The sequence below is a fragment of the Vipera berus genome, assembly GCF_964194415.1.
Source record: "Vipera berus genome assembly, chromosome: 16".
NCBI lineage: Eukaryota > Metazoa > Chordata > Lepidosauria > Squamata > Viperidae > Vipera > Vipera berus.
In genome coordinates, this window is record NC_138219.1 from 7,905,139 (window position 1) to 7,918,882 (window position 13,744).

General features: G+C 47.4%; 1 protein-coding gene across 1 annotated transcript; it reads right to left on the minus strand.

The window, feature by feature from the left end:
• Positions 1-641: 641 nt before the first annotated feature.
• On the minus strand, positions 642-12,378 carry LOC308675336 (ephrin-A1-like). Its single transcript, XM_081340570.1, has 5 exons — positions 11,563-12,378; positions 3,835-4,130; positions 2,861-2,926; positions 1,945-1,995; positions 642-1,777 (listed from the first exon to the last, which is right to left on the minus strand). The coding sequence occupies exons 1-5, from the start codon at positions 11,661-11,663 to the stop codon at positions 1,662-1,664; spliced, it is 630 nt and encodes a 209-aa protein (XP_081196696.1). The 5' UTR covers positions 11,664-12,378; the 3' UTR covers positions 642-1,661.
• Positions 12,379-13,744: the final 1,366 nt, after the last annotated feature.

The window sequence follows — 13,744 nt, forward strand, 5'->3', positions numbered from 1 at the left end:
ATGATGAAATGTATTTGCGGCTGGTCTCGTTTCAAAGCGACTCTGAGTGGCTTACAGGAGGAAAAAAAGGTTAAAAGTGTGGGGTTTGACTTCAGGACTGCAAACCGGTGGACGCCTGCTTATTTTTATTTTTTTTTTCCAATAATGCTTCCCCTTGTTTTATTTATGTTCTTCTGTGAAATAAGAACTGTATTTTATCAGCCAGGGAGAAAACCAGGTGAAAAGGCGATTTAAAGCATCGTTAAAAATGCATCAAAGGAGCTTTGAAAAATCTTGGCAACCGGCAAGTTTCGTTTCCTTCGATCCCACGTCGTCGGGCCACCTGGCTCCCCCCAGTATCCCCGAAACAAATCACTCCAGACATTTTAACAGACCATAATAACATCGGGCTTCAAAGGTTGCCCTCGCATCTTCACCTGGGCCCCTTGAGGCAGGAAATATAATAGTTGGGATCCGAATCAAAGCAAAACAATTTGCAAGGAAGATTTTAGCCTTTGTACTTTGTAAATTCCATTTACAGAATCGTTCCAGCAAGAAAAACTATGTTTTTTGCCTCTGCCGCCAGGCTCCGCCCCCTTGCTTTAGGCCCCACCCACTGATCTTCCGCGCTCGGCCCTCTCGTTTCACAAAACAAGGTCGCCCAGTTGAACCACAGCCAGCTTGTTTGGTGTCATTTATTCTTTTTTTTCTTTTTTTTTTACAAATTAAAAAAAATACCCCACAATAAAAAGCATAAGAGAAAATAAATTTTCCCCTTCTTCTCGAGAATTCCACCCTTTTCCAAGCCTCTTTTGAAATTGCGATCCTTGCTGCCAAACTGGGCTCGCCACCTTCATCTTCCGTTCTAATAAATAGTACTGATCCGAGTTCTTGAATCTATATCCTCTGGACACAGCCTTTCTGTCCGGATTGTGAGGACAAAAGTTCGACGAAGGGAAGATAAAAGTCACCGGGGTGGGGATCCTCTTTGAATTCAGGTCCTGCCTGTTTTTCAAGTCTGATAAATTATTCACATGATCTCGGAGGTCCCGAGGGAAGTGGGTGGTTTTGGAAGCAGCCTGTGTCTGTCTTATACCTTGCTTGAAAAGTCCAACGAAGTTTGCTCGAAAAGTCCCAACGTATTTTGCTCGAAACATCCAACGAAGTTTGCTCGAAACGTCCCATGAACTTTGCTCGAAAAGTCTAACAAAGTTTGCTCGAAAAGTCCCAACGTATTTTGCTCGAAACATCCAGCCAAGTTTGCTCGAAACGTCCAATGAACTTTGCTCGGAAAGTCTAACAAAGTTTGCTCAAAAAGTCCCAATAAAGTTTGCTTGAAAAGTCCAACGAAGTCCATCCAACTTTGGCAGGATCCTCGGCATCACTGACTCGCGGAGGACACGTCTCCGACCTGCAGAGGACACGTCGTCAGCTCGCCGCGTTGCTTTCTCCTCACCGGGAGTCCAACGAGTTCTTTCTCGAGAACGAGAGAGCTGATTTGCACACCGCCTTTCCCACGCCTACGACGTGTGTCGTGCCTCCTCGCGCCTCGTGCTACCAACGGTTTTGAGCTTGATAATAGTGAAGACCCATGGTGCTGCCTCGCTCACCGCGTGGATCTCGTCGGAGTCCACCCTGCCTGGCTCAATCCGGGGGGGTTCAGTCAGGGTCCGAGATTCCCTTCAGGGCCCCCGAAAGATGAAGACCAGCAGCAAGAGGTTGATGAAGGGCAGGGGGCTGCCAAGCCGGGGGGCGGAATTGTGCCCCACGCTGCGCAACATCGTGGCATCCGGATCGTCTGCAGAGATCAGCGAGGAAAGAAATAAGGGGGGGATGTTTGTCTCATTCTGCATGGAAGAGGGTCACCTGTGTCTCATATGGACCCCATGGATTTCTAATGATTTATCCGTGGGATGAGGACACCCCCAGCCCCACAATTTCCAAGAATTCCATTTATAGACCTACCTGATTGAAGTTTTCCCTTCTGCGTGGGCACGTGGCCGGGTGGTATCTGAGCTACAATGGAAGAAAGAACACTGTTAAGGTCAGACACCCCAAAAAAACAGGATATGCTGAATCCTGAGAACCCCTTCCCCTTCCAGCTTGAACCTCACATCCTTCTCTCTCTTTTTCTCCAGGTGGGTTTTACAGGTAGTCCTCAACTTACGACCACAACTAAACCCAAAGTTTACGTTGCTAAGTGAAACATTTTGTTCAGTGAGTTTTGCCCCGTTTGGTGGCCTTTCCCACCACAGTTATTACTTGAATTCCTGCGGTTGTTATATGAAGCACCATTCAAGTTGTCCTCATTTAGCGACCGTAATGGGGGCCGGCAACTCGGTTGTTCAGCGAAGCAGTCCCTAAGTGAAATATTCATGTTGCCATCAGCTTTGCTTCACTTTACAGACCCGCAAAAGCTGTGAAGGCCAGGACGGGAGGTCAAATTACTTTTTCATCACTGTCGCAACTCTGAAAGGTCGCTAAATGAGGCGCCATTGAAAAAAAGACCACCTGAATCTCCCACCCTGAGTGGCTGAAGAGACGGTGGGCGGTAAGTCTGAACCATGAAACGGTGCAAAGACGTAACTGTGGCGACGTCGCTTCCTTCATCCCTACCGATATTCTTTGGAGGTAATCCTGGTGCTTTTATTTATTTTTTATTTATTTATTTTAATCCCCTTTATATCCCGCCCTTCTCCGAAGACTCAGGGCGGCTTACAAGCTTAGCAGTTTGAGACAACCCAAAATTGCTAAGCACATTTGATTTGTGCTTAGATTGTAAGCCGCCCTGAGTCTTCGGAGAAGGGCGGGATATAAAGGGGATTAAAATAAATAAATATATTGGAAAAGCAATTAAGTATTTAAACGCTAAAATACTTACTTTTCTTCCCAAGCACCTTCACCTTCAATTTCAGGCAGGAATCTCGGTGCCGATGGATTGGTTTTGCTAACCAAGAGGAGAAAGAAAAAAAGAGAGGAAAACTATTAAAAATGCTGGCGAGAATCAGAGAAAAGAGAAAATTGGAAGAGCAAAGGATAGGATACGCCCTTCTCTAGCCTGGAGTATTCCAAGAAGAATTTGCAGAGCATTCCTATTTTTAAACGGCTGTAGTTTTGGAGCCCAATTTAACCAGTGGAACGACTCGCCTCCAGACGTTGTGGATGCTCCAACACTGGAGGTTTTCAAGAAGGGACTGGATGGCTATTTGTGTGAAATGGTATAGGGTCTCCTGCTTGAGCAGGGGTTTGGACTAGATGACCTCTAAGGTCCCTTCCAATTCTGTTATTCTGCTATTCCTTCCTTCCTTCCTTCCTTCCTTCCTTCCTTCCTTCCTTCCTTCCTTCCTTCCTTCATCACTGCTGGTTTTTAAGAAGAGATTCTTTACAAACATTTGTGTAAAATGGCATAGAGTCTCCTGCTTGTGCAGGAGGGTGGACTAGAAGACCTCCAAGGTCCCTTCAAACTGTTAGTCTGTTATTCTTTTTTTCCTTCCTTCCTTCCTTCCTTCCTTCCTTCCTTCCTTCCTTCCTTCCTTCCTTCCTTCCTTCCTTCCTTATCACTGCTGGTTTTTAAGAAGAGATTCTTTACAAACATTTGTGTAAAATGGCATAGAGTCTCCTACTTGTGCAGGAGGGTGGACTAGAAGACCTCCAAGGTCCCTTCAAACTGTTAGTCTGTTATTCTTTTTTTCCTTCCTTCCTTCCTTCCTTCCTTCCTTCCTTCCTTCCTTCCTTCCTTCCTTCCTTCCTTCCTTCCATCTTGTATTTTATCTCTTAAATTTTCTGCGCCTGATTTTTAGCGGGGATGCTCCTGCCGTCAATGAAAACACGAGTTTCTCCAAAAAGGAGACTTACAGATGTAATAATATTCGTGGCCCTCTCTGAATTCTTTGCCGAGGGTGAACGGCGTGAAACGCTGGAATTTTTCGGAAAGCCGCTCCGGACCGTGGAGGGCATCCGGCCGGTTGCATTGCCAGCGGACCTGATCCTTAGAGCGTGGTTTGCACGTGTCGTACTCCTCTCGTTCAACCAGGTACAAGGTGTAGCGCTCCATGGAATGGACGGGGACGCTGTTATCCTCGTAGTGCGGACAGATGATATCCAAATATTCGTTCAGACGCACCTCGACAGTGTAATCCTCCCTCTGAAACCTAAAACCAATGTAAAAAGAAGGCTTAAAAACTTCCAAAACTTTTTCAAACTTCATTCAGCGTCTTCTTAATCATCCTTACCAAGAACCCTGCAAGGTAGACCCCTCCCTCCCCTGAGAGAGTAAGGGATTGCTTTTAAGGAATCTACAGTCAAGACAGAAAAGATAGATTTGCTTAACGACCCTGTGATTCCTTGAATGACCGCGGTGATTTGCATAATAACGATAGCAAAAAAAAAAAAAGTGAAATTGAGCGTGATAAGCCATAAATCAAGGATTGTTTCTACACAGGCTGACCAAGAGCATCTTAAGGGCCACCATTAGCTAAATAACGAGGAGGCCTGTCAATCAATTTAATAATTAAATCATAAGGTATTCTTCCTGAGGTTGGATTATTTTAAATCCAGTTTTATTCTCTGGCCAACAGCGTTGTTTTTTCCCCCCAGATTTGCTAGGCCTATCTTCAATTCCCCGGAAATTTGTTTGGCTGTTTAAATACATTCCTTGGCTTTACCGTCTCCAATTCCTTGCTGTTTTTTTAAAATCTCTTTTTTAATCGTGTCGTTTTTCAGTCGGGCCTCTTTGCAAATCCAATAAATGGAAATTAAACACTGTTTTCTTTCAGCCAAGCGTGTCTTGGAATGACTGACGTTAACAATCGCACCGTATCAACAAAGGCCTCCCAAACTTTATGCAATAACTCCAGTTCCTATCAGCCCCAGCCAAGGCTAGGCTAGCTGAGACGCTGAGCTTACTTACAATCAATTTCAACGCATAAATGACCCCTGGACACCGTGATCGTCGTAAGTACGAGTCAGTGGCCAATTTTGATGACATGAACCATGGGGATGCTGGAACGGTTGTTAAGTGTGAAAAAACGGTCCTAAGTTGCTTTTTCAGTGCCATTGTAAACGGTCATTAAACAAGGTCAGAAGAGTTAGAACAAAACCGGTGGAACTACCTGCCTCCAGAAGCTGGAGAAAAAGGGACTGGACAACCATTTGTCTGAAATGGGATAGGGTTTCCTGCCTGAGCAGGGGGTTGGACTAGATGACCTCCAAGGTCCCTCCCAATGATATTATTATTATTATTATTATTATTATTATTATTATTATTATTATTATTATTATTATTATTATTATTATTATTATTATTAATTATTATTATTATTATTATTATTATTATTATTATTATTAATTATTATTTACATGTAAATGGGGATGCAGGGAGTAAATCCCATTGCACACAAAAAATTTCCTTCTGTGGCTCTTTTCAAGGTCCTTGACTTTTTACGGGTGATGATGGGGGGGGGGAAAGAAGTGACATAATCTGCATTTTAAACCCCTCCTCTTCTGTGAAGGAACGCACAATTGCTATACTTCCATTTAATCTATTTTTTTTTAAAAAAAACCCACAAATATATCGCTACATAACGCTTGTAAGAGTCAGCAACGTTTGATCTTACTCTGCAAGATTTCTTTTTCGATTCTGATCACAGCCAGACACCCTATTTTTACACATTTTCACGGTCTCGCCATTTTTACACCGATTATTCCTCATGTATTTTTGTTTGGGAGATTCAGCATTTGCTATTTTGCTGCCAGACGGACTTGCAGTGGGTCAAAATGAAGAATAGGGCTCATCCTCAATTTAACGACCGTTCGTTTTAGTGACTGAGGTTGCAACGGTCCTGAAAAAAAGCGACTTAGGACAAGTCCTCATACTTACGACCATCACAGAAACCCCAGGGTCACGTGAAAAGTTCAAGCATGGATTTTACATCCGTTGCCAAATCTCAGGATCACGTGATTGCAATAGAATGGAATGGAATGGAATGGAATGGAATGGAATGGAATGGAATGGAATAGAATAGAATAGAATAGAATAGAATAGAATAGAATAGAATAGAATAGAATAGAATAGAATAGAATAGAATAAGCTGGAAGGGACCTTGAAGGTCTTCTAGTCCAGCCCCCTGCTCAAGCAGGAGAATTTACAGCATCTCGGACAAGTAACTCTCTACTCTAGGCTTAAAAACCTCCAGTGATGGAGCACCCACAATTTCAGGTGGCAAGCTGTTCCACTGGTTAATTGCCCTGTGGATAATTAACAATCTATCCGGCTTCCGACCAGCCAAGTCTATAAGGGGAAATCCAGATTCGTTTAACGACCACCTGGTTCCCTCCACACCTGCAGCGATTCGCTTAACGACCGTGGCAAAAAAAGGCCGTAAAACCAGGCGCCTTGAACACTGAACAAGCGCCTTGCTTAGCCAAGAAAATTCAGCTCGTAATGTGCATGAGGATTCCTTGCCAGGATTAAAAACATGGTTTCTGTTGTCCTCAAAGAAGAGGCAGGACGTTCATCTTGTGGGGGGGGGGAAATGCTGGTTTGTTCTGCCAACCTGCTTAAGATGGATGGTGCCCCCCTCCCGGGAAAAAAACAACGATGGCCCTCTTTTAAGTCGGCCTATCCTATCCCGGCCTCTGGAGAAACTGCATTCCAAAGGGCGAAATTAGTTATTAAAGGTTTATCCGCTTCCCCACACACACATCTGGGAATGAAGGAACAAACTAAGGCTTCTCCCAAACCGGTTTGACAACCCCGCCAGGGCGGCGGATCCACGCTGGAGCAATAAACCACTTTTAGCATCCTTGCAGAGAAAGAGTGAGAGAGAGAGAGAGATGGCTTGAAAGGGCTCTCGCCTCCCACCCAGCCTGCCTCCCACCCTGCCCTGGGGGGGTGGGGGGTTCACACCACCCAGGATCTGACCCCTGTTTGCAAAGATCACCCAGGATGGTGGCCACCCCACCCCTCCAAACACATCTGGCTAAGTTAGACGGGGGGGGGGGGGAAAATATACGTAACTTTTGAGAGGCCAAAAAGCGAACACAGCAAAAAAGGGAAAAATTTTAGCTGAGCTGGAAGGTGTTTTTGTATTTGTGTGTGTGTGTGTGTGTGTGTGTGTGTGTGTGTGTGTGTGTGTGTGTTGCCTGAACCAACCATGAAAAAAATAATCACCAGTCCCGGATAGGCAGTGGGGCGCCCTCCAGATGTTCTTCAGATGTTTCCCCTCTGCTTTCTTTTGTTCCAAACATCTGGAAAAAGTGTTTTGGGCATGAAGAAAAGGCTGGTTGAACTTAGGAGATGGCATTTTTGGGGGGGAGGAAAGGGTCAGGAAAAGGGGGGTGTATGTGTGTGTGCAGGAATTAAGTGGGCAAGAGGAGTGCCAATCACCCCAGGTCTGAAATTAAAGGGGGGGGGCCGTGCCCTGAGATACGACGACGGTGGGCTCTCGACATTAAACCGCGCTCCCACGGCTGGCTGCAAAAAAGAAACTCCATCCGAGTTGAATGTCTCCCCACGTCTCGCTTGGCCTCGCCCGGGGCCGGATTCGAATCACCCACAATAACTACCTTGGTTGTTTTCTTTCTTCCCCCCCCCCCACCAATCCTAAAAAAACACAGCCCCTCCTTCTGTTCTCCCCCGCACACACACACACCGGAGTTGTCATCATCATCATCGGCAGGCGCTTTGACAAAACAACTTTTCTGTCTTCAGAAAGAAGGAGGGGGAAAAAACTTTGCAAGATGTTTGTCCCCGAAAAACAGCCAGGCTTCCTGCCCCGGATAACCCTGGCGCCATCCCTTGGCCGCTGTCCAGGGCTGGCGGGAAGGAAGAGGCCCCAGGCCAGCAGGGCGCCTGCCCTGGGAAAAGAAGGCTTGGCTGGGCTTCTCTCCTCCTACTAACTTTCCCCCGCGCCTGGCCTGGCCAAGATTTTCCACCTGGTTGAACTTCTGCAATGTTGATCAAAAGTCCAGCCTTTTTTTTTTAAAGGGGGGGGTAGGGAGGAGATGACCTGATGGCGCAATCCTTCTACAAAGGCGAGAGACCCTCCTCGGGTTTTTTTGCCCTGAGGGGGGGTTGTCTTTCCAAAGCTGAGACACAGAAAAAGCGAGAGGGCTTCTGAGCACATGCAGAGTGCAGGTCCTTTTTTTTGGCCTTGCAAGATTTGGGAGTGGGGGGGGAGGAAGAGTCAACGTTGTTCTCAGAGTCCGGGGCTTCTAGAGAGGCCTCTGAGCAAGCTCTTGCGGGGAGGGGGGGGAGTTTCTGAGCTCTGACAAAAGAGGTAGAGTGCTCCTGCGAGTGGAGGCTCCATCTCCGCAGTCACATCTCAAAGTTAATTTTCTCCCGCGCTTGATTCTCGGAAGGAGAGTCTCTGTGGAAGCCGCTTCATGAGAACAAGAGAATCCCAGGGCCTCGGAGGTCCTCTAGTCCAACCCCCTACTCAGAATAACAGAGCTGGAATAACAGAGGGGGGGGTCCACCTCTCCTCCAAAGCGCCTGAAGGCAGGACAAGAAGCGAGGGATGGAAACTAACCAAGGAGAGAAGCAACCTGGGAATTAAGGAGAAAATTTCCTAACAGTGAAGACAATCAAGCAGTGGAACTGCTTGCCACTAGAAGTTGTGGCTGGTGGTTTTTAAGTTGTCACTGGTGGTTTTTAAGAAGAGACTGGACAGCCACTGGTCTGAAATGGTGTAGGGTTTCCTGCCTGAGCAGTGGGTTGGACTAGATGACCTCCAAGGTCCCTTCCAAGTCTGTTCTTCTATTAAATGTTCCCTCTACCTTAGAGGTAGGCCGGTTCCAAATCACCAAGTCCATTTCTGGAGCCGAGGAGGATTTAGAACCGGGAGCTTCTTCCAGCGTCGCCCAAATGCTGAGTGGCAAACAAATTGGACGGATAAATAAATAACCCTAACCCCTTCACTTTCCTCCATCTGCGCTCTGTGGGCCTGTGGCAAAGCAACAGGGGAGGTGTAGTCCTGACATCTGGGCAGCCTGCTTAGAATTTCAGCCCGAGGGAAAGAAGGAAGAAATGGGGAGGAAAATAAAAAAAAACTTTTTTTAAAAAAATGATCAGGGAATGGGGGAGAGGGACAAGCTGGGGAGGAGGGGGGAGGGAAAGAAGACCACCTGGAGAGCCCCCAGCCTTGAAGCTTTCACAACAGGATGCAGCTGCCCCCTGGCTTCCCTGCAAAGCCAGACAATCTCTGCAAAACAATCCTCCCCCCCACCCCGATGAGATTAACCCCGCGGGTGCCAGAGGGAAACCTTGCCCTCGTCTTACGCTCAGAGGCACACCTCTGCGGGCGCGGGCGTGCACACCCCCCCCCGCAAACTCCAGTGGCATCACCCCGAGATCAATCTGGAAAGGAGAAAAAAAAAACCACCACACACACAGGACCACAAGATCCTCTTTCTTCCTTCCTTCTGCCTCGATCCCCAAGCCTGGATCTCTTCCCCCATCCCCACGGTCCTATCGCCCCAACTTCTGAACCCAGTCCAAACTCTCACTTTCTCCCTCTCCCCCCCACCCTGCCCCGCAGGAGCAGGAACACCCCGCCTTGCTTCAAGGCGGGACTCGGGCCCACAGAATCACCCCGGGAGGAGAAAGATAGCCGTCGGAACTCCCCGCCACTTGAAAGTCATTCCGGACTGGCAAGCCATGTTCGAAACAAAACCCACCCACCCTTGCTCAGAATACTGAAGCTGTATTAGAAAGCTGGTTTGAAAGGCATTTCTGACCACCTTAACCTGGCTTAGAAGAAGGGGAATTTTTCAGGTTGGCAAAGGATGGCACCGCTTAGGGCTAGGAACTGCGAGGAGGCGCAGCCAGGGGTAATTTATTTATTTATTTATTTATTTATTTATTTATTTATTTATTTATTTATTTATTTATTTATTTATTATTTCGATTTATATACCACCCTTTTCCTGAGGGACTCAGGGCGGTTTACAGGGCAAATTAAAACAGTACAATATATACAGGTTAAAATAAAATTGAAGCCAAGAGCCGCCTAGAAGTGCTCCACGTCGAGATAAGCGGATAATAATAATAATAATAATAATAATAATAATAATAATAATAATAATAATAATTAATAATAATAATAATAATAATAAATGTCCTTGGTGGTCTCTGAGCTTGCTTGTTTTCTTCCAGATGTGCCATTACCCTAACTACTCTAAATTTAATAATCATTATTAATAGAAAGAAGGAGAAGGAGGGGGAGGAGGAAGAGAAAGAGGAGAAGAAAGAGGAGAGGGAGAAAGAGAGAGAGAAGGAGGAGAAGCAGAAGAAGGAGAAAGAGAAAGAGAAGAGAAAGAAAGAGAAGGAGAAGCTCAAAGGGCACCAAGGGCTCCTCATTTCAACCCTGAGCTACAAATATTCTCCTTCATTAAGAACAATAACAACAACAACAATAATAACAACAATAACAATAATAATAATAGTTAGTGGCACGCCTTCTCTTTCCTAGCACGGCTGTCTCCTCCTCCTCCTCCTCCTCCTACTCCTGGTTTACACCCTTGTGACTATGCCCAGGTACGGGCTGGCTGCCAAGAAAGGCCTACACACTGGATGTTTACAAATTCTAGCTCTCTCCGCTTCCATCCCCTCCTGCCAAGGTGGAGACAGGAGGGGGGGGACACGCAACCGACCCCTTTCTCTTGAGTCTTTCCCCCCCCCTGACCCGCCACGAAGTTGCCTTCTCCCGCTCACAGGAGGGAGACCCAGCTGTCAATCAAGGTTCGGTGTGGGGGGGTCTAACTCTCAGTAGCAAAATGCTAGAGAGCAGAGAGAGAGAGAGAGCGAGAGAGAGAGACGCACGGGTGGTGGTGGTGGTGGTGGGTTAGGGTGGGGTGGGGGAGAGATCAGCAGAGAAGGAAAAGGGGTGGTTGGGGGGGGTGGTTGTGCAAACGTGCAATTTTGCACGCGGAGAAGGCTGGCAAGGTTTGGAGCCGGCCCCCAGATTGAAAGGGTCCCGGCTTAGGGGTGGTGGCACTCTGGGTGTTTTTGGGGAGAAAACAAGGAGGGAAAACGCCACAGATCTGGAGGCGTTGGACGCTGGAAGTGGGCACCGGGTGTGTGTCTGTGTGTGTGTGTGTGTGTGTGTGAGAGAGAGAGGTGGGGTCGTGGCCTTGTGGGGGAGACTCCTCTTCTTCCAGATCCAAAGGCTTGGCCCGGCTCCCTGAGCCGTTCCTCAATTTTTTAATTGAGGAGGTGGGCTGCCTTCAGGAAACCAAGCGCAGCGAAACGCATTTGCCAGCCATCCAAATCCCTCTTTGGGGGGGTGGGGGTGGGGTGGGGGTCTGGAAGCCAGCTGGGTGGGCCAGTCAGAGAGGGGGCCTCCGCTGAAACCGGAGACCCCCGCCGTTTCCCAGTCTGGGAAGGGGGAGAGAAGGGGGTCTCAATCCGCGCAGGAGCCCGCCTGGAGGGCGCCTAGCCCTGGGCCAGCTCGACCCGGCGCAAATCCACGGCTTGGAAGGCGGGGGGGGGGGTAAAGAGGGTGCCTGTTTTCCCGAGCCCAGAGGCTTGCCTGCCCTGCGCCCCCTCCCCAACTTTCCCAGCGCCCCGACACGCGAACTCACTTGGGGTTGGTGCTGTTCCAGAAGACCGTGTGCCTCTGTCCAGACGCCAGGCCCAGGGCGCAGCAGAGAGCCAGCAGCGGGGTCCAGGACGGGAGACCCATCGGCCCGCAGTCTCGGCTCTCCTCTTTCCTTCCCTTCTTTACCTTCTTTCCTTTCCTGGCTTGGCTTGCTCGCTTCCTTCTTTCCTACTCTCTTTCCTCCTTTTCTTTTTCTTTCTTTTCGCCTTCTTTCCTTTCCTGGCTTGGCTTGCTCGCTTCCTCCTTTCCTACTCTCTTTCCTCCTTTTTTTCTTTCTTTTCTCCTTCTTTCCTTTCCTTGCTTGGCTTGCTCGCTTCCTTCTTTCCTACTCTCTTCCCTCCTTTTTTTTTTCTCTTTTCCTTTCTTTTCGCCTTCTCCGACGGCGCGCACCAGCTTGCCCTGGGCTGCTTTTCGCTCCCTGCCGCGCTGGCTGCCTCTCCTAAACCGAAGCGAGCAGCCCCAGCCGCGGCTTTAAGTACTGGGCGGAGGTGCCGCCCCTGCTGGGCCGGGAAGAGAGGCGGAGAGCGCCGGGCTGACCCCCAAGCGGCCGCCCCGGGGTTCACGCCTTGCCCTGGGCCAGCGCCAGACCCTCAGCTCTCCACACACACACACACACACACACACACACACACACACACACACACACACACACACACCTTCTTGGTGGGCCTAGACAGCAGTTGCCAAACGAGTCAGCCCCCCTCCCCTTTCCCTCCCAATGCATCTTTCCAGGAGCGGAGGGTTGGGCTAGAGGATCTCTGAGTGCCCCAAAGTGGAAAGGGCCGCCCAGCGGCAGGAAGGCGCCCACCCCCCCCCCCCACACACAACCTCCTTCAGAAGTTGCGAGTGCTCCACCGCTGGAGGCTTTTTTAAAGAAGCGGTCGCCCAGCCATTTGTCTGAAATGGGATAGGGGTGGGACTAGAGGACCTCCAAGGTCCCAACTCCGTTATTCTCTATTCTGAGCGGGGTGTGTGTGTGTTTGGGGGTTGGACTAGAAGACCTCCGGGTGCCCCTTGCCAAGTCAAGAAGGCCCACCCAGAGGCAGGATCGCTCGCCTACTTCGGAGGTTGTGGGTGCTCCCATCACTGGAGGCTTTTAAGAAAAGATTGCAGAGCCGTTTGTCTGGAATGGGGTCTTGGAGGGTCTCCTGCTTGAGTGGGGGGGGGGTTTGGACTAGATGACCTCCCAGGTCCCTTGCCACCCTGTTATTTTGTATTCAACGTCCCCCAACTTTGGTGCGGGGGGGGAAAAACATGCCGGACTACAATTCCCATCTCCACCAGCCCTAATAGGAGTTGAGCAGGAGAGCACTAGTCTCAAAATGTTAGAGTTAATATTCATTTCTTTTTATTATTATTTTTTTCATGTTTTACCTTTGTTGCCTTTGGTGATTGCAAGCAGCCTAGAGAGTCCTCCAGACAGATAAAAGAAATAATAATAATAATAATAAACAAAAAAAGGAGAGCACAAATGTATCTTTTTAGCCACAAATTCCACAAAGACACACAAGCTTTCTGGCTGATAAGAGCCTGCAAACAGAAGCCACTTGGAGATGTTTATAGAAAGACAAGAAAACAATTGGCCGGCTCCTAAAACACCTCTCAAACAAATAAAATAATAATAAAGAGAAAAAACTAGAAGGAATCCTTGCCCTGTAACCTTACAGAATCATTTGAAAGCTGGCTAAGATAATAAATAGAATAAAACAAAGTGAAATAAACTGAAATAAAATATAAGTACAGATAGTCCTATAATATCCACTTAGTAGGGTAGAATAGAATAGAATAGAATAGAATAGAATAGAATAGAATAGAATAGAATTTAGGAATAGAATAGAATAGAATAGAATAGAATACAAATAGAATAGAATAGAATAGAATAGAATAGAATAGAATAGAATAGAATAGAATAGAATAGAATAGAATAGAATAGAATAGAATAGAATAGAATAGAATAGAATAGAATATGGAACGGAACAGAATAGAAATAATAAACAGAACAGAACAGAACAGAAATGCAGAACAGAATAGAATAGAATAGAATAGAATAGAATAGAATAGAATAGAATAGAATAGAATAGAATAGAATAGAATAGAATAGAATAGAATAGAATAGAATAGAATAGAATAGAATATGGAACGGAACAGAATAGAAATAATAAACA

What these genes read in the sequence shown, in the direction of transcription:
- LOC308675336 (XM_081340570.1), bottom strand. Translation starts at nt 11,663, where the DNA reads ATGGGTCTCCCGTCCTGGACCCCGCTGCTGGCTCTCTGCTGCGCCCTG. An exon ending in CCACGAATATTATTACATCT is followed by an intron (nt 2,927 to 3,834) that starts GTAAGTCTCCTT and finishes CCTCTTGGTTAG; the next exon opens with CAAAACCAATCCATCGGCAC. An exon ending in GAAGGGAAAACTTCAATCAG is followed by an intron (nt 1,778 to 1,944) that starts GTAGGTCTATAA and finishes TGATCTCTGCAG; the next exon opens with ACGATCCGGATGCCACGATG.